The 25877-nt window shown below is 49.6% G+C and overlaps 1 protein-coding gene across 2 annotated transcripts in view; it reads right to left on the bottom strand.

Moving 5' to 3' along the window:
• Positions 1-25877, bottom strand: part of LOC310692046 (myosin-6) — a 52084-nt gene that overhangs the window by 2742 nt on the left and 23465 nt on the right. For both annotated transcript variants that reach the window (XM_083472446.1, XM_083472447.1), the window contains 22 exons: positions 25626-25713; positions 23885-24002; positions 22516-22639; positions 21210-21346; positions 19935-20061; positions 18662-18790; positions 16575-16817; positions 14424-14600; positions 12539-12684; positions 10385-10475; positions 9755-10144; positions 9228-9354; positions 8756-8874; positions 8341-8537; positions 7041-7224; positions 6759-6924; positions 6511-6635; positions 4955-5263; positions 4141-4344; positions 3115-3240; positions 2443-2718; positions 532-627 (listed from right to left, as the gene is read on the bottom strand). In XM_083472446.1, the coding sequence (XP_083328572.1) occupies positions 532-627; positions 2443-2718; positions 3115-3240; positions 4141-4344; positions 4955-5263; positions 6511-6635; positions 6759-6924; positions 7041-7224; positions 8341-8537; positions 8756-8874; positions 9228-9354; positions 9755-10144; positions 10385-10475; positions 12539-12684; positions 14424-14600; positions 16575-16817; positions 18662-18790; positions 19935-20061; positions 21210-21346; positions 22516-22639; positions 23885-24002; positions 25626-25713 (3699 nt within the window). The remainder of the gene's footprint in view (positions 1-531; positions 628-2442; positions 2719-3114; positions 3241-4140; positions 4345-4954; positions 5264-6510; positions 6636-6758; positions 6925-7040; positions 7225-8340; positions 8538-8755; positions 8875-9227; positions 9355-9754; positions 10145-10384; positions 10476-12538; positions 12685-14423; positions 14601-16574; positions 16818-18661; positions 18791-19934; positions 20062-21209; positions 21347-22515; positions 22640-23884; positions 24003-25625; positions 25714-25877) is intronic.

Below are 25877 nucleotides of genomic sequence, written 5' to 3'. Positions count from 1 at the left end.
CAAACTGTATCTTGCAAAGCATCAGGCAACCTTAGTTCAATCTAAGCATCCTGGCAGCTCAGGTTTAGCAAAGCTTTTCTTGATTTGCCCTGACCATTAGGTCCAGTCGTGACCGACTCTGGGGTTGCGGCCCTCATCTCGCTTTATTGGCCGAGGGAGCCGGCGTACAACTTCCGGGTCATGTGGCCATCATGTCTAAGCCGCTTCTGGTGAACCAGAGCAGCACACGGAAACGCTGTTTACCTTCCCGCTGGAGTGGTACCTATTTATCTACTTGCACTTTGACGTGCTTTGGAAGTCCTAGGTTGGCAGGAGCAAGGACCGAGCAACGGGAGCTCACCCCGTCGCGGGGATTCGAACTGCCGACCTTCTGATTGGCAAGTCCTAGGCTCTGTGGTTTAACCCACAGTGCCACCCGCATCCCAGGCGCTGTGGAAGGTGCTGTAATTTGACCTAGCGGCTATTGGGTCTCTGCAGCCATTGTTTTTGACAAGGCTGGCCGATAACTGTGGAGAGAAGCTAGGAACTCACCGCTTCCTCTGCCTGTCTCTTGTAGGCTTTGACCTTCAGCTGCAACTTGTCCACCAGATCCTGGAGCCTCAGCAAGTTCTTCTTGTCCTCCTCAGTCTGCAGATGAGGAGAAATGGGAAGGAAAATGGGGGAGAAACCGTCACCTGGCATCCACAACAACTGTTTCTCCATAAATTGGTTCGCTTGAACACCAAACCATGGTTTAAACTAATGCCATCTGACAAACCATAGTTTGCAAGTAGCCACCAAACCAGGATCCGAAATCAAGTTTTGAAGCTGGTTTGCAAACCGCAATTTGGGCAGGCTGTGTCTTGGGATTACATCTGAGTTTACAAAATGAGATTTGGAATAGTGCTCCTCCTGCCCTTGGAGGTCACTGTTTAGGATAGAGTAAGGAGATTCTCAAAGAAGAAACTGCACAAACAGCCATTTTGCCTGTAAACCTAGAACGCAGGTTTGGTGTGTAAATGATGGCATAAATCACAGTTTGGAGTTACAGCTGAACCAACCCTATGTGTAACTTTCTATAGGTAAAATCGGTGCTTTTTTTCTTAAAAAATGTTTAGGGGTACTCTCATTTTGACTCAAGAAAATCACCATTTTATACTTCAAATCGAGAAAAATAAATACAGTAAATGAACAAAAGTACAAAGATTTACAAAATGTTTAGGGATATGCATCCCGCTGCGTCCCCCCAGAAAAAAACACTGGGTAAAATCATCTTTGGTGTGCAGACATATGCAGCGAACCTCCAGCCTGACTCAGATGTGCTTGCACTTTGCAAAGTCTCCTGATCAGAATTTCCCTTGACTTTCCAAACTATGGAAATCAGTTAATTTAGGAATTTAAAAACAATCAAAACTGCAAAATGGGATCAAATGTCACCAGTGAATACTTTGTGTTATGGTTCTAACATTCATCCACCAGCCTTAAGATTTGCTTTCTTTTAAAAGGATCCATGGGATTTAAAAAAAGAAACAACAGCAGTGTTTCTTCTTAAATAAAGAAATTTGGCCAAATTTTGAATTTCTGCAAAACTTCATTTGTATACTGCTTTCTGTTTACAATGAAAACACCAAAGCAGTTCATGTAGTCCTAAAACCACAACAAAAGTATTAGGTAATAAAGCAATGGCGAGATGTGAATTTATATTGTCTCTAACAATGTAAACAGATAAATGAAACCTGGCTACAGCCAGCCTGCTGATCCTCTGCCACAAGGGGGAGGATCCAGATGTGGCCCCCAGAACTCTCTATCGGACCCTTGAGACTCTTCCTTAGCTACATCCCTCCCCAAGCCACACCCCTTGAGGGCTTTGGCCAGGCTGAGATGTCTCCTTGATCTCTAGTAATGCTTGTTTTCCTGGAGGAAGAGAGGGCACAGAGATGTATGTGTCGAAACCTCTGACTTTTGCAATGTAACCTCTAGTGCAGGGGTAGAGAACCTAAGGCCCGTGGGCCGGATGCGGCCCAATCGCCTTCTCCAGGAATGTGTGTTTTTACATGAGTAGAATGTGTGCTTGTGTTTAAAATGCATCTCTGGGTTATTTGTGGGGCACAGGAATTCGTTCATATTTTCTTTCAAAATATAATCTGGCCCCCCACATGGTCTGAGGGATGGTGGACCGGCCCACGGCTGAACAAGGTTGCTGACCCCTGCTCTAGTGCAAAAGGTGAGAAGTTCCGGCCGCTGCCCCTCGCCCTGCCCACCCCTGGCAGGTGACCCCCTGAAAAGAAGTTCCTTATAATGGAATGCAGCCCTCCAGCTGAGAAAGGGTCCCAATTCTGCTCTACGGCTCTCCTGTGTATTTTCCACGCTGGTCTCTCCTATGCTCAGAGAAGATACGGTGCACCTTGATCGCCATATACATGGTTTTGCCACATAGCCTCGCAGCGTCCTGAGCCCCCGCACCTGGTAGGTGAGCTCCTTGATGCGCCTCTCGCACTTGCGCATGCCCTTGACGGTCTCGCCGTTGCGCTTCTGCTCCATCTCCAGCTCGTTCTCCAGCTCCCGCACTCGGGCCTCCAGCTTCTGCAGCTGCTTCTTGCCGCCCTTCAGGGCCAGCTGCTCCGCCTCGTCCAGCCGCAGCTGCAGGTCCTTGATGGTCTGCTCCATGTTCTTCTTCATCCTCTCCAGGTGAGCGCTGGTGTCCTGCTCCTTCTTCAGCTCCTCCGCCATCATGGCCGCCTGGAGGAAGCAGAGAGAACGCAGAGGATTACCTCAGTCTGGCAAACCCAATGCAGGCCTTAAAAATCCTGAGGGGAGGAGGTGATGGGGACAGGAGCCCATACTCCTCTCTTAAACAGGCGCTGCTACACCAAACCCCTGACCCTTCAGCCTTCAGGTGTTGGCGGTCCTTTGCTGAGACAACATCATCTTTCATGGCTCAGCCAACAGGGCCCACTGGGAGCTGTCTGTGGTCCTGAACTTGACTGGGCTTGTGCAAATCCCAGCAGAACAAGATAGATGGCTAGAGGGTCAATACTTGCGAGGACAGACAATTGGTGAAAGGGAAGGGGCAGAACCAAACTTTAGGGTCACCGGTTGTGGACCCCACCTTTCCATGATCTGATTTGTACTCACATCAGTGATGGCCTTCTTGGCCTTCTCCTCAGCGTTCCTGCACTCCTGAATGGCCTCCTCCACCTCCGACTGAAGCTGGGACAGGTCAGTCTCCATCTTCTTCTTCTGGTTGATGAGGCTGGTGTTCTGAGGGGAGATGGGCGAGTCAGAATGAGAGAAGGTGGAGTAGCGTCATGGAACGTATTAGGCCAAATGTCCACCTGGTCCATCATTCTATTCTCAAAGCGGCCGACCAGATGCCCATTATAAGAAGCCAGCAAGCAGGACATTAGCTCAACCTACTGGTGATTCCTAAAAATGGGCAGATTCAGAGGCACACCATCTCCGACAGTGGCTAGTAGTCATTCCTGGTCAATTCAGCTCAGATCCCATTACTTGGGTATGTGAAATTGGGAGTCAGGAGCTGCCCCTCTGTGGCTTCATCAGTCCCTCAAACCAACTGGAAGGTGATCTGGGTGGAGTGGAAGGGAAGAGGCAATGACAAGGAAGACACAGAGCAGCAGACCCAGCTGGAGGACAAAGTGTCAGCTGGCTGAGCTTCGGTAGCAGGCTGCAAGCTAGAGGAAGATGAGGATGAAGGGGCAGGAGAAGATGCTATCACTGGAAGCAGGCTAAATTGAGGGGGTGAAAGATGGAGGCAACGAAGGAGATGAGAAGATGGGAGGAGGGGAGAGAGAGTGACAGGCAGGAATGGAGTTGGCCAGTGGAAGGGTGAGAGAAGGACTGGGGCAGGAAACCCCAATGGGGAGTCAAAGAGGAGGAGATGGAAGAGTGGGGATAGGCAGGGACTCTACACTCCAGAAAATATTGTCTCAGTTCAGGCAGAGGAATTTTGTAGTCCAGAACATGAAGCAAGGACAGGCTGTCACGATGACAAGAGCACCCAAGTTCACAAGACTGTGGGACTCGCCTGGCCTTTGAAAGTAACAGCACCCTGTCGTTCTGCAAAGGGAAGGTATCAGCCCCCTCAAATTAGTGCTTGTTTGTTTGTTTTCACATATGAAATCAGGGTCATCCCCTCTTCACCTGGGAGTGGAGGAGCTGCACCCGCTCGCTGGCCTCGATCAACTCCTGCTCGGCGAGTTTCCGGCCGCGCTCCGTTTGCTCCACCACGCTGCGTAGCTCTTCAAGCTCGGCCTGCAGCAGGGAGTTCCGCCTCTCTACTATGGCAATGTTCTCCTTCAGGTCTTCGTTGGCTCGCAGGACGTCATCCAGTTGGATCTGGTTGTCCTGGGCAACCACACACACACACACACTTATATTGTTTCAAGCTGTAAGTACAATTACAATTTCCGAGCACAATTCAAAGTGTTGGCGCTGACCTTTAAAGCCCTAAAGAGCCTCGGTCCTGTATACCTGAAGGAGCGTCTCCACCCCCATCGTCCAGCCCGGACACTGAGGTCCAGCACCGAGGGCCTTCTGGCAGTTCCCTCACTGTGCAGCTACAGGGAACCGGGCAGAGGGCCTTCTCGGTAGTGGCACCCGCCCTGTGGAACACCCTCCCTTCAGATGTGAAGGAAATAAGCAGCTATCCTATCTTTAAAAGACATCTGAAGGCAGCCCTGTTTAGGGAAGTTTTTAATATTTAATGCTGTACTGTTTTCAACACTTGATTGGGAGCCGCCCAGAGTGGCTGGGGAGACTCAGCCAGATGAGCGGGGTATAAATATTATTATTATTATTATTATTATTATTATTATTATTATTATTATTATTGTAAGCCTCTTTCTTCCCATAAATACCTCCCTGCCCTTTTGTGTGGGGCTGTGTGAACCTCCCCTCCCAGCCCCTCAGGCTGTGGTCCACTGAGGTGGGGGGCAAAGGCCTCGTGCCTCGTTACCTTGAGGTGGGTGTGGGCAATCTTGAGGTGTTTCTGGGCCTCAGCTGCCACCCGGTTGGCTTGGCTGAGCTGGATCTCCATCTCGTTGAGGTCGCCCTCCATCTTCTTCTTGACCCTCAGCGCCTCGTTGCGGCTGCGGGTCTCGGCGTCGAGGGAGGCCTGGAGCGAGTCCACCATCCTCAAGTGGTTGCGCTTGGCCTGCTCCATCTCCTCGTCCTTCTCGGCCAGCTTGCGCTCAATGTCGGCCTTGATCTGGTTGAACTCCAGCTGGGCCCGCAGGATCTTGCCTTCCTCGTGCTCCAGAGAGGCCTGGAAGGTCAGGAAATGATGGGTTAGAGTGAGAGGACAAATGGATGAGGGGAGAAGTGGAAGGAGAATCGGAGGAGACAAGACTGGAGGTCAAAATCCAGCTTCTTCCTCAACTCAAACTCTATCAGATAGGGCAGCTGCTTTCTGGTGGGCCAAGGCTCTATCATGTCAACAGTTACACAGTTGTTTCTATTTTGGACCTGTTCTCCAGAATTGCTCATTATTTTTACGGGAAAGTCCTCAAGACAATGTTGATGTCAAGTCATTGCATTCCAGTATTTTCATCTTGGGTTTTCCCCTGACCTGATTTGCGCCAATGGAAAGCAATTGAAATGCCAGCCTGCCCAGTACAGAGGAGCAAAGCAATGTTGAAACTTTTAAGGACTACTGTGCCTTTAAGTAAACACTTCCTGTTTGCAAGTTCTGCTCGTTTTATGGTTTCTTTTGGGATGTGGCTGAAGATAAGTGATGAATTGCTCCTTGTTGGCTTCTGTTCCCTACCCTACCCTACCCAACCCAACAAATGCTGTTTATACAGACATAAAGAAAAAAAATATCAACACAAATAAACTGGCAATTATAGTTCTCACACCCCACACGAGGAGCAGAAGTTGCCGAAATAAGGGGCAATTCATCACTTATCCCACAGTCAGGATGTACAGAATGTGTGTGTGGGGGGGGGGAATGGACAGAACCAGAATGGAGGAAGAGTTTAATTAATGTTGCGGGGGATCTTTGTGCTGTGAGAGGTTTTTGTAAACATGATGGATGATCTTGGTTATGCGGTGGGCACTATCAAAATAATATAGCGCTATACTGTTTGTGCAGAACCTCTGTTTCCAGGTATTTCCGGGCTGGAGGGAGGGAGGGAGAGATAAAGGCCCATTGCTCTGAGCAGGAAATGTTAGGAAAAGCTTATTTGGCCCCCAGAGGTCCAGACTTCAAGTGGTGCCTCTTGCCGTAAAACAACAATGATAAATTAAATAGCTGGTTGTTTCCTTTCCTTTCATGGTGCCCCAAACTGCCCCCTCCCAGCCTGCCTCATGGCAGAGCAGACCGTTGGGCTAGCAAGAATTTCTTAACTGCCAGGGTTCCTTGTGTGGGGAAACTGTGGTGATTAAAGTGATTTAAAATAGGGGAGGGGGCGGAAGGGAAGAGGAGGTGCAGAGAAAAGAAGTAGAAGCGGAGATAGGTGGACAAGGAGGGGCAAAGGTTGGTGCTTTAGGGAGAACGGCGTCTGGTATCACCTCAGCCTCTTCCAGAGCTGCCTGCAACTCCATCTTCTCAGCCTCCAGCTGCTTCCGGACCTTCTCTAGTTCGTGCATGCTCTTGCCCCCCTCGCCCAACTGCTCAGTGAGGTCGGAAATCTCCTCTGTAGGGAGAGAGGAGGGAGCGGGAGACTTGGCTCAGACCGGAGAGAAGGATAAGCTCAAGCGAGGGATAAGTTGTGAAGCAGCAAGGCTTCGCTGCAGGCCTCGTCCTCACGCTAACTCACCCTGTAAGTTCTTGTTCTCCCTCCTCAAGGTCTCCAGGTGCTCCAGAGACTCCTCGTAGGCGTTCTTCAGCTTGAAGAGCTCAGTGCTGAGTGCCCGGGACTCCTTCTGAGAGGCCTCCAGCTCTGCCTGGGTCTCCTCGTATTTCTGCTTCCACTCCGAGAGGATCTGAGGGGATGGAGGGGAAAGAGGGCAAACAACAACTCTAACTTGAGCTGGAGGACATGACCCTTGTTTCACTCTGAATTGCGCCCATTTCCCTTTCTCCCAGCTGAGTCACTCGCCTTGTCGAAGTTCCTCTGCTTCTTGTCCAGGGCAGCTGCGGCCGCGTTTGAGCGCTCCACGTCCACCATGAGGTCTTCGATCTCGTTCTGCAGGCGGTGCTTGGTCTTCTCCAGGGAGGAGCACTTGGCGTTCACGGCCTCCACCGCCTCTTCGGCGTCTTGCAGGCGCTGCGCCAGCTTCTTCCTGATATGCAAGTTTGTGGGTGGGTGGGGGGAAAGTGAATCAATTATTACCGCAGGAGGGGCTGGCTTGCTTCCTCAGCCTACGGATGAGGGAGAGGAGGAACAGCAGAGAGAAAATGGGCCTCCACAATGACCTCGCCAGGGCGCTCCGGGAAGTAATCTCAATGGTCTTACCTCAGGGGTGGGCGACCTTTCTTTTCCTAGTCCAGGGGCCACATTCCCTTGTGGCCAACCTTCCGAGGGCCGAATGCCAATGATTAGGGACAGAGGCAAAAGTAGACGGGCCAATGGCTTCAGTTCTTACCTTTGTACTGTAGGCTACACTCCAGCCATACAGAAGTCAGAGGGTTTTATACACAGAGAGAGAGAGGAGGAACAGAGGTTGCTGGGGGGGGCACATGAGGGTCCCCCACCCCTGCTCTACCTGGGACAGCAGTCATCATAGGGGGGCAGAGTGTGGCTGCACAGGCGAGGCCCACAACTTGTGTGTCGTACCCCCAGCTCTGCTCTTTTGGCCTCGTTGGGCACAGTGAATGTACCTCCCACCCCGGCCACCAACACCACAGCTCCTCCTACCTCAACCTACCTTAGCGCCTTTTTTGTTTTGTTTTGTTTAAGTGGGGGATTTCTCCTCCAACCAACAAGCTTTTTGCTCGTCTTATACGCTGCCATTTTAAAATATAACCCGAGCCAAAAGCTTCGCCGTTAGAGGAACCAAAGAGCGATGTCCGTGGGGCTTTGGGGGGAAGGGGATGGGCAGGGCTGGAGGGGGGGCAGTGGTGGTGTGTGAGAGAGTCAGGCCCACAGCAGACCCCAAAGGCTGCCGAGGGGACCCACATCCCCATCTCAAGTGCCGGCCAAGGGAAGGAGTAGGAAAGAAAACCGGCCACCTGCTTCAGCAGTTGCCCAATCCCCTGATAGGCCAGAGGAGGCTGTGTGGCTATCAGAGCGGTCAGGCCAGGCCTGTTTCTTTGGTCTGAGCCTCCTGCTGCTCAAATGCCTTGGCTTGTCCATCTCCGCCTGGACCCTTGAGCCCAGACGCCATTCCACAGGAGCCAGGCAGGCCTGTGAGCTGGCAGGGCTGAGGTAGACATCCATTCCAGACCTTCTCACTTACTTGGCCTCCTCCAGCTCCTCCGTCCTCTGAATGGCGTCGGTTTCGTACTTGGTCCTCCACTGCGCCACCTCGGAGTTGGCCTTGGACAGAGAGCGCTGGAGCTCCGCTTTGGCCTCTACTTCTTCCTCATACTGCTCCCTCAGAAGGTCGCAGTCATGGCGGGCCGACTGCAGCGCATGTGCCAGAGCATTCTTGGCCTGAGTGAAGGACGGACATGAGAAAATTGGTTGATCTCCCTCAACACCTGCTTCATGCCTTCTCCCACTGCAACCTCTGAATCCTGAATCCCCGATTCTCATATTCCACTGATTTTCCCTCAGACTCCGATCCCTGACCCACAGTTCCTGCAATTCTCTCGTCTGCTTTCTCTCAGCATCCCTCTGCCTCAGACCTACAGTTCTCATGGCTCGTTTACCTTGGCCTCCTCTTCCAGCTGCCTCTTCAAGTCCTCCATTTGCTGGGTGTACGACTGCTTCCCTCGAGTGAGCTGAGAAATGAGTGCCTCCTTCTCTTCGAGTTGGCGGGCGAGTTCTCCTGAGGGGCAGGGAAGACGGCATGTTTGCTTCTGCAAAGCTGATGCACTCCGTCCGGGGCCCAAGACATTTCATGGCCCGAGGAGACGGCCAAGATGGCTGCCCACTCTCCATTCCACATACAGAAACCAAATGGACTGGAGGATGAACACTGGCTGAACCACCTCCATGGCACCTAAAGCCATGGGAAGGTTCGGGGCCCCAAGAAAAAGTGAGGGGCAACAAAGAGGAATGCCCCCAAATATCTAACACCTGAGGTGCTCACTATGCCTAACAGCAGGGCAGCCCTGGATTTTGTTCCCTCTAGGAAAGTAAATAAACAGAAAGCCAGTGGGAAAACAATGTGTGTTATACCATTTTCCGTCTGGAGTTTGGCTCGCTGTGTGTTGGTGTCGTTGAGGGTCCTCTGGGTCTCCTCAAACTTGGCCCGGTAATCTGCGGCCTGGTCCTCCACGGTGCGACACATCTTCTCCAAATTCACCTGCCGGCCGAGAGGGGAAGAAGTGGAAGGGGTGAAAAGCGAGGAAGGTGAGAGAGGACTGAGGAGGACAGCGCCAGAGGCCAGCAAGGCAGCAACATGAGGAAGGTGTGCCAAAACCTTCAAGCAAACAGGCCACATGCTGCCTTTTTAGTCTTAATCAGGCTTAACTGAGCCACTCAGTTTAAAGGAACATGCTGGATTTGTACACAGTGCTCCGGACAATATGTCATTTGGAGACAGTCCACCAAAGGACATCCCAGTAGGATGCCCCTTGGCTCAGCTTGATCTCTAGGTGTCAGGATAATACCTTCCCAGCTTCCCCCTCTCCCCAGCTTCCACCTCCAGATATCCAGGTACCCCTTTGAGCTATCTTTAGCTCCTCCATCCATCCATACAGCACCTTGGCTTTCAGCAGCTGCTCCATGTTGGAGCCCACGTCGTCCAGCTCCAACTTCAACTCGCTCTTCTCCTTCTCCAGCTTCTGTTTCACGCGCTGAAGGTTGTCAATCTGCTCCCCCAGCTCAGCCACCGAGTCGGCGTGCTTCTTGCGGAGCGTGGCCGCCGTGGCCTCGTGGTGGAGAGTCGCCTCCTCCAGGTCGCGGCGCATCTTCTGGAATTCCGCCTCCCGCTTCTTGTTCAGCTCCACCTGCACGGTGGTGGCCCCGCCGGCCTCCTCCAGCCGCTCGCTGATCTCCTCCAGCTCCCGCGAGAGGTCGGAGCGCTGCTTCTCCACCTTGGCCCGGGATGCTCGCTCCGCCTCCAGCTCCTCTTCCAGCTCCTCGATCCGTGCCTGGACCACAGAAAAAAAAGAAGACGGGTCCCTCAATCCACCCAGCATATTGGCTCAAGGGCAAGAACTTTGCATGGCATGTGGCTTGTCCCAGGGCCAAACTCACAGGGGGTGGGTTCTAGGTCAGAAGGTGGTTCTAGAACGTAAAGCCAAGAGCTGGGGAAAGAGGGAAAGTCCATCCCTGGGCATTTCTAGAGCAGAGAGACACCTGAAAGCTGAAGGTCTAAGCAGGGCACCCACCTGCAGTTCCTTCAACTTCTTCTGCAGCTGTGAAGCCAGGGCCTGCTCATCCTCAATCTTGCTGTTCTGCTGGTTGATGTCAAACTCCTTCCTGAAAAAGGCATTTGGGGACGTAAACACCACCATCCTCCCATTCCCTCCCCCCACCCCATTCATACATTAGATAATCCTCTAGAATACAAATAATCCTCTAGAATAAAATAGCTTACTAGGGAAATGCTGAAGTTGCCCTTCAGCTGGAGCAGCTGGAGGCGGCAAAAGAGGGAGATCCCCGGCTATGCCTGCGTTAAATAGGGCAGGCCACGCCCCCCAAGCCAGCCGATTGGCTGTCCAGGGGATGACGCAGCTGGGGATTCCCGCAATCACGCGTGCGTGGTGGGGGCGTGAAGCCCGCAACACCACCTCCTTTTGAAGGCGGAAGTGGCTATATCTCAATTTTAACTCATGAGCTATTGCTGCAATCTGCTCCGATTGTATATTTTATCTTTATGAACGCTGTTTTTATTGTGTTATGTTATGTGAGCTGGTCTTTGTAATAAATTATCTATCTATCTATCTATCTCTCTCTCCCCCCCCCCCCCCCGTTCTGCATGATTTTCACCTGACCAACCACTGCATCATTCCCTGTGCCACCACCAGAATGAGGCCCTTTGGTCTAGACCTGGGCTCTTCCACCTTGGGTCTCCAGGCATGTTGCAATAGTGCCAACAACACCCTCCTTAATCCCTGGTGGGCAAAACTGGACACAGCTCACATGCGTTTGTTTTAGATATTTATAAGTATATAAAGAAGAGCCTGCTGGATCAGGCCAATGCTCCACCTAGTCCAGCATCCTGGTGTGTTTTTTTTGGTTTTTTTAAAAAATAATATTTTATTGAGTTTTAACAAGAGAAAAGATTACAAAAGACATAACAACAAACAATAAAAAAATAAACACCAGAAAACCCCCAAAACCAAAAATTCCGCATAAAAGCAGAAACAAAAAAGAAACAAAAAAGAAAAAATACAGATAAAAATCCCTCCCTTCAATTTCTATCATTCTTTTACTTATTTTCCTGACTTCCTCTCACCTCCCTCTTTGTATTCCATTCAAAAATTTATTTAGCAAATTCATACCCTCATATCTTACCCTTAATTATATGTCCTCATATAATATTACTTCATATTTTCATTTATAATCAAACCATTCTTCCAGATTCTAATTTCTCCTTATTACTCAGCCACTTCATTTTCCCCCCATTAGTTTCATTAACTTTACCTTATCCTTAAATCTCTAAAGATTCTGAAATTTTAACCATATTTAACCTTTCTGCAAAAGCCAATTACTTCCTTTCCAACATCTCTTAGTATTTCCTTAGTATTACACTAATTCCATAGATATAGATTATTTACAAAAAACATTTCTCATTCTAAGTTTATCCAACGTCCTTTTTCCTGGTTCCGGGTTATGTTAGTCCTTATGTCATTATATCCTCATCAGTCAGGTGTTCTAATGTCTAAAGCTCTCAAGTGTCCAGCATTCTGTTCTTGCGGTGACCAACTAGATGCCCCAGTGGGAAGCCAACAAGCACAACCTGAACACCAGAGCCCTCTCCTCTCCTCTCCAGCAAATGGTATTTGGAAAGATTACAGAGGTCCAGCTCTGAGGGCCTTCTGGCGGTTCCCTCCCTGCGAGAAGTGAGGCTACAGGGAACCAGGCAGAGGGCCTTCTCGGTGGTGGCGCCCGCCCTGTGGAACACCCTCCCACCAGATGTCAAGGAAATAAGCAACTACCTGACTTTTAGAAGAAATCTGAAGGCAGACCCGGTTCAGGGAAGTTCTTAATGTTTGATATTTTATTTTGTTTTTAATATTGTTAGGAGCTGCCCAGGGTGGCTGGGGAAACTCAGCCAGATGGGCGGAGTATAAATACTAAATTATTATTATTATTATTATTATTATTATTATTACTGCCTCCAGCTATGAAGGCACAGCTCAGCCGTCAGGGCTACTAGCCATCCATAGCCCCCTCCTCCACGAATATGCTACCCAAGAATAAAGGGTGAAAACAGTGAAAAGAGTTTGGTAGTGGCGGGCAGAGAGGGGTGGCCTCTCCTCTCTCTCCTGTTTCCCGAGGCTCCTGCAAAGCATGCTAAGATGAGGCACGTCCCCTACTTTTTCAGTTTATCCTCCAGCTGTTGCTTGTCGTTCTCCAGGTCCATGATGTTCTCCTGGGTCAGCTTCAAGTCCCCTTCCAGCTTCCTCTTGGCCCGTTCCAGGTCCATACGGATCTTCCTCTCCTGTTCCAGGGAGCCTTCCAGCTGGTTGGAAAGAGGCAGACAGGAACAACAAGAAGAAGAAACGGGTGTTACTCACAGGTGGTTTCTTGTGCTTTGGACTGCAGAATTCATTTGGGGGAGTCTACTAGATGGGACGCGGGTGGCGCTGTGGGTTAAACCACAGAGCCTAGGGCTTGCCGATCAGAAGGTCGGCGGTTCAAATCCCCGCAACGGGGTGAGCTCCCGTTGCTCGGTCCCTGTTCCTGCCAACCTAGCAGTTCGAAAGCATGAAGTGCAAGTAGCTACAGTGGTGCCCCGCAAGACGAATGCCTCGCAAGATGGAAAACTCGCTAGACGAAAGAGTTTTCCGTTTTGGAGGTGCTTCGCAAAACGAATTTCCTATGGGCTTGCTTCGCAAGACGACAATGTCTTGCGAGTTCCTGCTGGTTTTTTTCCCTCCCCCCCCTTTTTCTAAGCCGCTAAGCCGCTTATCAGCTGATCCGATCAGCAGATAAGCCGCTAAAAGCCGCTAATAGCGCTAATCCGCTAATCCTTCAATGGGCTTGCTTTGCAAGACGAAAAAACCGCTAGATGAAGAGAATCACAGAACGGATTCTTTTCGTCTTGCGAGGCACCACTGTAAATAGGTACGGCTCCGGCAGGAAGGTAAACGGCGTTTCTGTGCGCTGCTCTGGTTCGCCAGAAGCGGCTTAGTCCTGCTGGCCACATGGCCCGGAAGCTGTACGCCGGCTCCCTCGGCCAATAAAGCGAGATAAGTGCCGCAACCCCAGAGTCGTCTGCGACTGGACCTAATGGTCAGGGGTCCCCTTTACCTTTACCTTTTACTAGATCAAAGGTTGGCCAACCTTTTTTGGGGAGGTGGGACACATTTGCCTGGATGGGCCAGAGAACAAGAGCCCTCGCTTCTCCTGTGGTTTCCAGCAACTGGCATTCAGAAGCTCTGTTGCCTTCCAGTCATGGAGGCAGAGTGAAAGCACACCTATTAACCCACCCAATTTGACCTCTGTCCCCATTCACTGCTGGCACACGGCCTTGGGGGAATTGTCAACATGGCCCACAGGACGTAAATTGTCCCCTACCCCCAGGTCCCAACTGAAAAAGAATGGCAACTTAAGCTGACAGAATATGTGCAGCTTGCCGACCTAACATACAGAATAAGAGAACGAGAAGAACATACGTTTGAAGAAGATTGGATAATGTTTACTGGGAAAAATGGTGGTAATTGTGTACACTTGGAAACACTGGCAACGTTAAGATAAATACAAGAGCATAAATTAAGTTTTGATGGATGTCATAATAGAATACTGAATGGTTTAGTTTATATAAAATACGCAGGGATTTATGTTTTGCAAAATGAACCACGGAAAGAGAAGAAGGGACGGTTTTGATATTTTAAGGTTGTTTAAATGAATATTCTAAATTGTAAAACAGGAAATTTAATAAAAATTATATTGAAAAAAATAATAAAATGTCCCCCACCCCTGTGACAGAGAAACTGTGATAGCTAAAGGTGGGGAAAGCCCCTGTCTCCCACCAAGAAGATCTGCCAGAGCAAGAGATCTTTGGTTGGACGCAAGGATGGAGTGTGTCCTTCTGGATGTTGCTGGACTACATCTCCCATCAGCCTCAGCAGCCAGTGCAGCCAATGGTCAGGGCTGATGGGAGTTGGAGTCCAGCAGCACTTGGAAGGCTCCAGCTCTGAGAACAGCTTCTTATGTGCTCATATTCATGAGACTCTCCAGTCTCTGCTGTCGACTCACATCGTCCGCCTGCTGCTCCAGCTTCAGCTTGGCTTTGGTGAGCGTGTTGACTTTGTCTTCTTCGACCTGCAGGTCATCCAGAGCTTGCTGGTGGGCTTCTTGCAAGGATTTCTTCTCCTTGGTCAGCTTGGCGATGATCTCATCCAGACCGGCCATCTCCTCCGTGAGGTTTTTCACCTGGTGGGAAGGCCAAACCCCAGAGATGTCAGGAGTTGGGGGGAAGGGACAACTTTGAATCTACATATGGGGGTCCCAGGAGCATGTGGGGAGAAGCTCTTAGCTGGAGGGCAGCCCACTGCCCTGCCGTCAGCACTCAGCCTACTCTGTGGCGACAGCTGGGACAGAAAGCAAGTCTTAGGCTGCCGGTAGAATATGTTGCAGAAGCTTTAGCCTGCTGGTGGAAGGATAACAAAAGAGGGAGCCAGTCTGACCTAACTTATAAGTAATAATAATAATAATAATAATAATAATAATAATAATAATAATAATAATATAGTTATATCCCACCCATCTGGCTGAGTTTCCCCAGCCACTCTGGGCGGCTCCAAATCAAGTGTTAAAAACAATACAGCATTAAATATTAAAAACTTCCCTAAACAGGGCTGCCTTCAGATGTCTCTTAAAGATAAGATAGCTGCTTATTTCCTTCACATCTGAAGGGAGGGCGTTCCACAGGGAGGGCGCCACTACCAAGAAGGCCCTCTGTCTGGTTCCCTGTAACCTCACTTCTCGCAACGAGGGAACCGCCAGAAGGCCCTCGGCATTGGATCTCAGTGTCCGGGCTGAACGATGGGGGTGGAGACGTTCCTTTAGGTATATTGGGCCAAAGCCATTTAGGGCTTTAAAGGTCAGCACCAACACTTTGAATTGTGCTCGGAAACGTACTGGGAGCCAATGCAGATCTCTCAGGACCGGTGTTATGTGGTCCCGGTGGCCGCTCCCAGTCACCAGTCTAGGTGCTGCATTCTGGATTAATTGCAGTTTCCAGGTCACCTTCAAAGGTAGCCCCACGTAGAGCGCATTGCAGTAGTCCCTCTTGGGAGGGAATTCCACAATATGGGAGTGTGTTGAACCAAAGGTGAACCGTTCCGGAAGCATCTTGGTAGTCAAGAAAACCCTACAATTAATTGGTAGCGGTTGCAGCAATGGGCTCACATATGTTTATATTCATACACTAATTGGCCTGCTTTGATGCAATCCTTATCTGCGGAACTCGGGGCTGGGCTCTGAGCCAAGAAAGGAGAACTATCTGTAAGGTTTTGTCAGGGACTGGCCAGAGGTGGAATAGGGGAGACTGCCTCTCCATCCTGACCCTTCCAAGGAGGAGGAAGAGGAGGACAGTGTAGGTTTCCAACAGGGGTTTGAGGGAGGTCACAGCTCAGAGGCAGATGAGGGGGAAAGCTGGAAAATAATGGGAGAGGGGGAGGCAGAACTGGAGAGGCAGCTGGCTGACACAGTGTCATTAGAAAGCGTCCAGACCCTCCATCTCCCAGAACCCGGTGAGCCTTAAAAGTAGGAGAGCAAAGAGCTTGAAGGCAGAGGGCACATAGCAGCACCCGTAGAAGACAAATGAGGAAGCGGGAGAGACGGAGGGTGGAGATTCACTCAGGACAGCACCATTATCCAAGAGGCTGGGTTCTATAGCCTCTCTGTAAATATTGAAATGAAAAAGGATGGTAAGAAACTTTTCCTTGTCTTTATACTTTCCTGGGCAACCAGCCGGGAGCTGCTGAAAGCATCCTGACAGGTTTGGTTATTTGCCACCTATGACCTCATCTAGTCGGGTGAAATGACATATGCTGCTCTGCTGTATTGAGAAGGTTTGTTTGGGTGCGGGCAAAGCCATCTCCTTGCTGCGGTGTCTGCAAAGGCTAGGAGAAACGGCAGGCTGCTTTGCCTAAGTCTCTGGAACTGGCCATTCCGATGTTTTTGACATCCTTCTCTGGTCTCCCTGCACCCAACCACTCCCACAAGTCCTCCTTTGGACCTGCAGTTCAGAACAGGGAGCCACCACCGAAAAGGCCCTCTCTTGTGTCCCCACCAGCTGTGCCACTGACGTCGAAGGGGCTGGGAGAAGGTGCTCACCTAAGGACCTTATCACCTGGGCAGGTTCACATAGGGAACTTGCCTCGCTGCCCCTCTTAAGCGCACCTTGTTCTCCGTGGCGTGCTTCTCCTTCTCCACTTTGGCCAGGGTCAGCTCCAGGTCGTCAATGTCCTTCTTGAGCTCCGAACACTCGTCCTCCAGCTTCCGCTTCTTGGCCGTCAGCTCGGCGTTCATCTCCTCCTCGTCCTCCATCCTTTCAGTCATCTCCTTCACCTTGGCCTCCAGCTGAATCTTGTTCTTGATCAGCTGGTCGCACCGTTCCTCAGCATCGTTCAGATTATCTTGTTCCTGCAAGAGGAGAGGAAGGAAAGAAGGGGGTTTTCGGAAAAGCGAGCATCTCTTTAGGCATTTGAGGAGGACGGAGTAAACGGGAACAAGGAGGTGCTGCAAAGAGATGAGACGTGAAAGGTCAAAAGTGCTTTTATTGTGATTTCATGTTGTGAACCACCCTGAGATCTATGGGTAGAGGGCGGCATACAAATTTAATAAATAAAAATAAAACAAATACGTTAGGACTTTTTGATCATGTAAAAGGCTGTTTTGATCCCAACGTACCTTCCTGTCTTCTTAAGAGATAGCAACAGTGCACGTTGACCTTTGCTTCATATCTGCCCAGTATCCTGAACCGTTTTGTCAATTCCATATGCACCCATTTCACAGAAACATAGGGAGCTGTCTTATACTGAGTCAGATTATTGGCTCATATAACTCAGTAATTTCCACCCTGACTGGCAGTGGCTATCCAGGGTTTCAGACAGGGGGAAATTCCTAGCCCTACCTGGAGATGCTGGAATTGAACTTGATATTTTCTGCTTGCTAAGCAAATGTTCTACCGCTGAGCTACGACCCTTTCCTCAAACAGCTTGTTTCTATAGAGGCCAATGCAATTAGGTGGGAAGGATGCATGCCGTCCACACTGTCCACCCCCAGGTGGCGCTGTGGTCTAAACCACTGAGCCTCTTGGGCATGGGTAGGCAAACTAAGGCCCAGGGGCCGGATATGGCACAATCGCCTTCTAAATCCGGCCCGCAGACGGTCCAAGAACCAGTGTGTTTTTACAGGAGTAGAGTGTGTGCTTTTATTTAAAATGCATCTCTGGGTTATTTGTGGGGCATAGGAATTCGTTCATATTTTTTTCCAAAATATAGTCTGCCCCCCCACAAGGTCTGAGGGACAGTGGACCGGCCCCCTGCTGAAAAAGTTTGCTGACCCCTGCTCTTGCGCTTGCTGATCAGAGGGTCGGCGGTTCAAATCCCCACAATGGGGTGAGCTCCCATTCGCAGCTCCTGCCAATCTAGCAGTTCGAAAGCACGCCAGTGCAAGTAGATAAATAGTTAATGCTGTGGCGGGAAGGTAAACGACATTTCCGTGCACTCTGGTTTCCGTCACGGTGTCCCGTTGCGCCAGAAGCGGTTTAGTCCTGCTGGCCACACAACCCGGAAAGCTGTCTGTGGACAAACGCTGGCTCCCTTGGCCTGAAGAGAGATGAGTGCCACAACCCCATAGTCGCCTTTGACTGGACTTAACCGTCCAGGGGTCATTTGCCTTTTACCTTTTTACCATCTACCAGGAAGGTAAAAATAGAGGTTGTTAATTACAGAGTCAAGAATTGCTGCCAAATGGGATCTTTTGGTGTCAGTAGCTCGGTGGCAGAGCTGATAGTTTGCATTCAGAAGATCCCAGATTCCAGGTACGACAGGGAAGGACCCCCATCTGAATCCTGCAGAGCTGCTGGCAGCCAGGGCAGTGGTAAGAAATCTGCAGGGCCCATCAGTGGGGCTAGATCACAGCTTCTTGCCAACTTTGGGTGTGATTCAGTCATATACCGGTCAATTCAGGTTTCGCCATTAAAGTTGATTCGTCGCGTAACAAGAGCGATAAGGAGAGAGATGAGGAAACAAATTTCAAAATGTGAGCTGATGCTTACTCAATGCAGCAGCAGCGACTCTCTCTGCAAGCAAACCAGAATCAACGCACAACAGATCACCAACGTCGTCTAACCTCCCCACAAACCTTATGCAAACAAATCTGGAAATATGCTCAATGAGCAGGTCACATGGAAGCAACCAAGGACTCTCTCTCTCTCTCCAGGACCTTGTAGTTTGTCCCGGTGGCTTTATAAAGTCACTCACAGCTTGAACTTGCAGTTGGAGATCATTCTTCTCCTGCAACAGGGAGACCATCTTTTCCTCCAGCTCCTTCCTCCGAGTCTCCGATTTCTCCAGGGCTTCCTTCAGCCGCCCAAATTCTTCCTTCATTGTCTGTGGAGAAGAAAACAAGACTGATGGACTCAACCAGCCAGCCAGCGGTAGCTGCTTAAAAGGAAAAGCAAATGGCAGGTTTATATATTGGGAAGGGATATTTCAGAGCTGGTAGAGCAAGGCTGCTTCGAGACCTTTTTCAACTTCAGATTGCAGGTGTGAGGTTGGGTGCTTGAACGGTTTCGCAACCGGAAAATAACGGCCCTTGTTTGTAGAAGACTAGCATGCAAAGGGTTCAACCTGGCCTTCACTGTTTGTGTATTTATTTCATAAAAAATTATATTCCACTTGATTGTAAAATAAAACCCCAGTGACCTCGGAGCAGGTTACAAACAGAATTTAAAAAATGAAACTATCAGCAAATAGTTTTTAAATAAATTGAAAACCTTCCAAAAAAAGTTATTAAAACCGATCAGCTAAAACTTACAATTAAAGCGTCAACACCCTACATATCCGGATAGGCTTGCCTAAACCAAAATATTTCCAGGAGGCACCGGAAGGAGTAACAGCAAAGGCCTGATGTCAGTTTCTTACAAATGTGGAATGAGCATTGTGTCAAACATGTAACAGGGCCAATTCTGCATTAATTACACTGTTGTGCAAGGTGTTCATATACAGTGGTGCCCCGCAAGATGAATGCCTCGCAAGACGGAAAACCCGCTAGACGAAAGCGTTTTCCGTTTTGGAGGTGCTTCGCAAAATGAATTTCCTATGGGCTTGCTTCGCAAGACGACAATGTCTTGCGAGTTCCTGCTGGTTTTTTCCCCTCCCCCCTTTTTTCTAAGCCGCTAAGCTGCTTATCAGCTGATCCGATCAGCAGATAAGCCGCTAAAAGCCGCTAAAAGCCGCTAATAGCGCTAATCCGCTAATCCGTCAATGGGCTTGCTTCGCAAGACGAAAAAGCCGCTAGACGAAGAGAATCACAGAACGGATTCTTTTCGTCTTGCGAGGCACCACTGTATTTGTGGAGTGCATAAACTGCCTGCTATAAACCCCTGTGAGCAAATCAGGGATAGCCTGGGGCACTCGATGGCCTTCCAGATGTTTTTGGATGGACTCAGTGTGGCAGCCCTTAATTTTTTGTTTGTTTGTTTAACCCTTAGCAGTTCTGGATAAATTTCAGCCGTAATCCGAGAAGCGTTACCTGCATCTCCTTCTCGGTCTCTGCGCTCTTGAGCAGAGGCTTGATTTTGAAGAACAGCTTCATCCAAGGCCAGTTCTTCACCCCCATGAAGGCCCGGATGTTCCACTGAATCACCAGCAACGCATCCCTGGGGAAAGGAGGATAAGGAAACGGGGGATTTAGCCCCTAAGCGGGAGAAAGCGTCTCTCCCACCTCCCTGCCAGAAACCCTGGAGGGACTCTGCCTGTTGCAGTGGGCAATGCTGAGCTAGGGGACTCAATATTCCAACTTGGGGGTAAGGCAGCCCTCTATGTCCCTGTGGTTTTCAGTGATTGGTCAAAATTGCAACTCTTTACCCTCCAGGTCTTTGACCAATTGGCTGCCTTGCCTTCTCTTCCATTGCTGTGCACTGTATTCTGCGCCACTGCTTTCATTTATTTATTCTGATACGGATTGCTTTTTGGTTTTGAAAACGAGGTTCCAGGCAAGGAAAAGAAAAGAAACTGCAATTCATGAGGTCTTGGTGGTCATTGTTGTAGAGTTCCACAGGTTTTTTTTTCTTCTTCTCTTTTTCACTTCATTTATTAATTTTATTAAATTTCTGTACTGCCCTTCACCGGACAGTTGATGGTATAAAACGCAATATAAAATGATTTTTAAAATGATTCTAACTGTACGTTCTTGCTTATTTTAATTGTGTGTGCTTGTAACTCGCCCTGGGAACCATATGGCAAAGGACAGACTATAAGTGCAAATAAATAAGTACTGTGTAAGTACTAGCCAAATAAATTTTAAACAGGCAGGTTGCCCAGCAAAGCAACTGCCCTCCAGCATTTCCGACAACCATCAAGAGCAGCTCTTCTTGTGACCGCAAAAGGTGCTTCCAGGCTGTCCCTATTTTCAGATGGGGTTCCGTCCCATGCTGCTAAATTTCGGCTGCACAATTACAGTCGTTTGAGGATACAAGCCTGCCTGTCCCTAAAGACCAGACTTCTTTTTTCTGCGATAAGGAAAATGATGGGGTAATGCGCTTGCTTTGATGCAACGCCATCTGAGCACCAGTAAACAAATCGGGACAAATGCTCATTCAATAGCCAAAGCTGACTAAGATTCCCTGCGAACCAAAAGCTCTGAAAGCGCATTCGGAAAGTGCCTGCAGCACGTTTGTTGAAATGCAATAACAGGTACCCCTGTGGAAATCTTGTTATTGTGAATCTCCCTCTTCCAGATACTGTGGAAATCGATTCCTACTCCCACCCAACCTGCAAGTTAAGAAGGGATAATCACAGCGCTCACCGACGCTCCATAATCTTCTTAAACTCGATGCGCATGAGCTGACCCCTGGCCTGCGCTTGGATGCGGGTGATGATGCGGGAAAGGCGTTCATCTCGCATTTCCTCCAATTGGCCCAGAAGCCCAGCCTTGAAAAACACCTGGAAGGAGAGGGAAAGGTGGTAGGGATGTTGACATGAGCACCTCTGGCTAAGCCTCTATCTATATCTATCATCTATCTATCATACAATATTGCCCACAAGGGCACTAGATGAGTACCAGTCCTCCTCCTCCTCCTCCTCCTCCTTCTTCTATCACTCGTAGCCGAGTAAGATTGTCTTCCATAAACATAGTCTTAACAATGAGTCTGTGACTGTGGAGGCCAATTCTGGATCCACATGTCCTTCCACAGTGGGGACATGGGTTTCTGGGCAGGAGTTGATCACAGTGAGGGTTTGCCAATTGTGCCTTCCTCTTAGCACGTTTCTCCCTTGCGTCCTGAGTTCGAGTGTCTTCAAAGCCCAGGACACCTTTGGTAAAGGCTGTTCTCCAATTCTCCACTTGCAGGCCAGCGTTTCCCAATTGTTGGTGTTTATACTACATTTTTAAAGACAGTCTTTAAACCTCTTTTGGTGACTGCCAGCATTACGCTTTCCATTTTTAAGTTCGGAATAGAGTAGTTGCTTTGGATGATGATAATCAGGCATCCGCACAACATGACCAGTCCGACGAAGTTGATGTTGAAGAATCATTGCTTCAACACTGGTGATCTTTGCTTCTTCCAGTACACTGGCATTAGTTTGCCTGTCTTCCCAAGTGATGTGTAAAAAATTTTGGAGACACTGTTGATGGAATCTTTTGAGGAGTTGGAGATGGCGTTTATAAGTAGTCCATGTTTCACAAGCATACAGTCAGGTTGGTAGTACAACAGCTATGTAAACAAGCATTTTGAGTTCAGCTCTATACATCTGAGTCTCAAGGCAGACAACACTTCCCTGTCGGACTGACGGGTGTCAATCACCCCAGCGGTATGAAGTTTTATCGCAGATTGCTTGCTTAGTGCAACAAATCCATGTGAACGTCTTGCAGTTCAGAAACTGACTGGGAAACACACCGAAAAGGGTGTTTGAACAAAATATGAAAGGGAATGAATAGACACCCCACAAGCAAATTACTGTGATATAACTGCTCTATGAAAACAAATCAGAACAAATGCTCAATAAATACTGGATATTGTCTAATGACCACATAAGTTATGTGAAAGTTAATCAGGATGGATGCTGAATAAACAGGCTGTCTGGAAGCGGCTGCAAAGGCTCCACCCTCTCACCTTAGTGTGGCCAAACTTGTACTGGTTGTGGTCGATATCTAAGGAGCCCAAGAGCTTCTCTGCTCCCTTCCGGCTGTCGATGAACTGTCCTTCGGGGATGGCAGCTGGGTTCAGGATACGGTACCTGGTGGGGAGGGAAATATCCTGTTAGATTCCCCTGCCAAAGCTGTAAGATTCTTCTGATGGGAAGAAAGTACAGGGGCGTAAAACCAGGACGGCATATTTCTTAATTGACCTGTAGGCCTATTTTCAATTTGGGTCAGTGAACGATTATTTATTTATTTTTTAACCGTCATTGTTGTTGTTAATCAATTTATTAGTTCCTAAATAGCCTTCTAAGCCGTTTACAAGTATAAAGGCCAATGGTACAAACAATAAATAAGCACCCATAATGAAAACAGAAAACAAAGCAGTCCCATTAAAGCATGTTGTAATGTACTATTCTTACTTATAGTATTTGGCTATATGGTTGGGGCGCAGAAGCAAGTGCCTGGGAGCAGTGCCAAATTTACGTATAAGCTAAACAAGCTATAGCTTAGGGCCCCACTCTCTGGGGGGCCCAAAAAAATTAAAGGGGGGGAAACTTACATACAGCAACAGTGTTTTGTGTTGTGTAGGCTCCTATGATGTAAGTAATGGGCCCCGCCTGCTTGCCTGCTCCCTAAAATATCACTGGTTTGCTCATTTCTATATATAGGGTGCCTACATTCTGCACAGACTGGTTGCATGGCCACATGTAGCATGCAGCTGCAGACTGGAGTGCAGCACAGTTGAATGTAGGTCAAGCTGTTGTACCTGTTATCTAACTACAAGCACTTTAAAAGTGCTTGTAGACTGATGATCAGGCAGCATAGACTAAGGGTAGGAGTCTTATGCCTACTGATTGATTTCATATATTCAACACAAACAAAAAACAGCGACAATTTGTTGCTGACAAAGGACAGCTGGACATATAAAGGGCCCCATTACCTTCAGTAGCTGAGGGCCTCATCAAACCTAAATCTGGCCCTGCTCAGGAGGCCGTTCTAGTCCTAAGCGAACGCCAGAATTCTAGATTGCAATTCCATCTCCTCCAAAACCTTTTAAAGAATCATCGGACTGAGCAAAGCTACCATGCTGGTGTGTAAATACGACTCGTGCTCCAGATATTTTTACTGGCTAATTAATTGCACGTTGCTGTCCGTTGTCCGCCATCAATGACCAGGCCGTTTCATGACCTCCAAAGAGAGCCATTTGCCCTCACGAGAACAGTACTGTTATGAAAGGCATTTTTCAATGGCGGGGAAGGTAGCAAATGTTACAGTTTGCGACAGGCACAATACAGGGAAGGGCCCCGCCCCGCCCAGCGTGACCCCGAAAGCAGATTCACCTTTGCCTGAAGTCCCCGTAAAGGATCCGGTTGGGGAATCCCTTCCGGCAGATCCGGATGCCCTCCAGGACTCCGTTACAGCGGAGCTGGTGCATGACCAGAGCATTGTCCATCACTCCTGGCGAAGGGAAAGAGAGAGGGGAGGTGTCAGCCGCGTTAGAAATGGGCCTCCTCTGTGCCCTTCATTTGGCTGGGGTCCCATCCAAGCTTAGTTTATGTCGCCACACATCCCATAGTGTCCCTACACACCCTACACCGTTTTGCAACCTCCTAGAGTATCTTTGCCTGGATGGAATGTGTCATTAATGCCTCTTGCTTGTCTGGTTGGAGGAGAGAGAGGTGTGTGCGTGTGTTGAAACTAGCCGGCCGTAAGGTAAAGGTAAAGGGACCCCTGACAGTTAAGTCCAGTCGCAAATGACTCTGGGGTTGCGGCGCTCATCTCGCTGTATTGGCCGAGGGAGCCGACGTACAGCTTCTGGGTCATGTGGCCAGCATGACTAAGCCGCTTCTGGCGAACCAGAGCAGCGCACGGAAACGCCGTTTACCTTCCCGCCGGAGCGGTACCTATTTATCTACTTGCACTTTGACGTGTTTTCGAACTGCTAGGTTGGAAGCAGGGACCGAGCAACGGGAGCTCAACCCGTCCCGGGGATTCGAACCGCCGACCTTCTGATCTGCAAGCCCTAGGCTCTGTGGGTTAGACCACAGCGCCACCCGCGTCCCAATTTGCACCCATTGCTCTGCCCTCTTTTTCTTTTGCCCCCACCCACAACTCCATCCCAGAAGGTTGCCCAGGATGGAATGTGGTCTCCAGGCAGAAAAAGGACTCCACACTCCTGCTCCAGAACTGCAGAGCCAGAAGTCTGTAGAGAATGAGACTCTTAACCTCAGGGACGTGGGTTCGAGCCCAGCGTTGGGCAAAAGATTCCTGCACTGTGGGGTGGACACCCTTGGGGGTCACTTCCAATCAACAATTGTATGGTTCTAGAGATCCCGGGCCAGGCATTGGAGAGGAACCTTAAGAAGTGATGTTTCTATTGCTCTGTGTGGCTCCTGTCCCGTTCCATTTGCCACTAAAGGTAAAGGTACCCCTGCCCGTACGGGCCAGTCTTGACAGCCTCTAGGGTTGTGCGCTCATCTCACTCTAGAGGCCGGGGGCCAGCGCTGTCCGCAGACACTTCCGGGTCACGTGGCCAGCGTGACAAGCTGCATCTGGCGAGCCAGCGCAGTACACGGAAACGCCGTTTACCTTCCCGCTTGGTAAGCGGTCCCTATTTATCTACTTGCACCTGGGGGTGCTTTCGAACTGCTAGGTTGGCAGGTGCTGGGACCGAACGACGGGAGCGCACCCCGCCGCGGGGATTCGAACCGCCGACCATGCGATCGGCAAGTCCTAGGTGCTGAGGTTTTACCCACAGCGCCACCTAGAGATCCCGGGCAAGGCATTGGGAGAGGAACCTCCCATACACTTAAGAAGTGATGTTTCTATTGCTCTGTGTGGCTCCTGTCCCGTTCCATTTGGCGCTAGAGTTGTGCTAAATATGCCAATAGAGGCAGATTCCCTCCCTGTCTTTTGCACCACCGTTCCTTTGGTTGGTACGCCTTTCAGGTAATCACCGCTGGGGGAACGTGGAACCGTAGACCCGTCCCTGTCTGTGAGTTAGCTGCCCAAGGGCCTCCCCAAACCAGCACAACCAGCACCTCCCAGTGCGGTCCACCAGCCCTGTCCCTGTCCCGTTACCAGGGGCCTTCCGCTCATTGGGGATGAGGCACCTCACAAAGTGAGGGTGGGTTGTTTTCAGGTTGGCCATCAGTTTGTTGAGGTTCTCCTGCCAGAGAAAGAGAGAAGGAGAGGGAGAGAGGGAAGAAGATGGAGGGGAGAGAAAGAGGGAGGGGAAAGGAGAGAGAGATAGAGGAGGAGAGGCAGAAATGGGAGAGAGAGGGTGGGAGGGAAAAGTAGAAAGGAAGAGAAGAGGTGAGGAAGACAGAAATA

The sequence above is a fragment of the Podarcis liolepis genome (genome assembly GCF_965112155.1).
Source record: "Podarcis liolepis genome assembly, chromosome: 13".
Classification (NCBI taxonomy): domain Eukaryota; kingdom Metazoa; phylum Chordata; class Lepidosauria; order Squamata; family Lacertidae; genus Podarcis; species Podarcis liolepis.
This window is presented reverse-complemented; position numbering and strand designations above follow the sequence as displayed.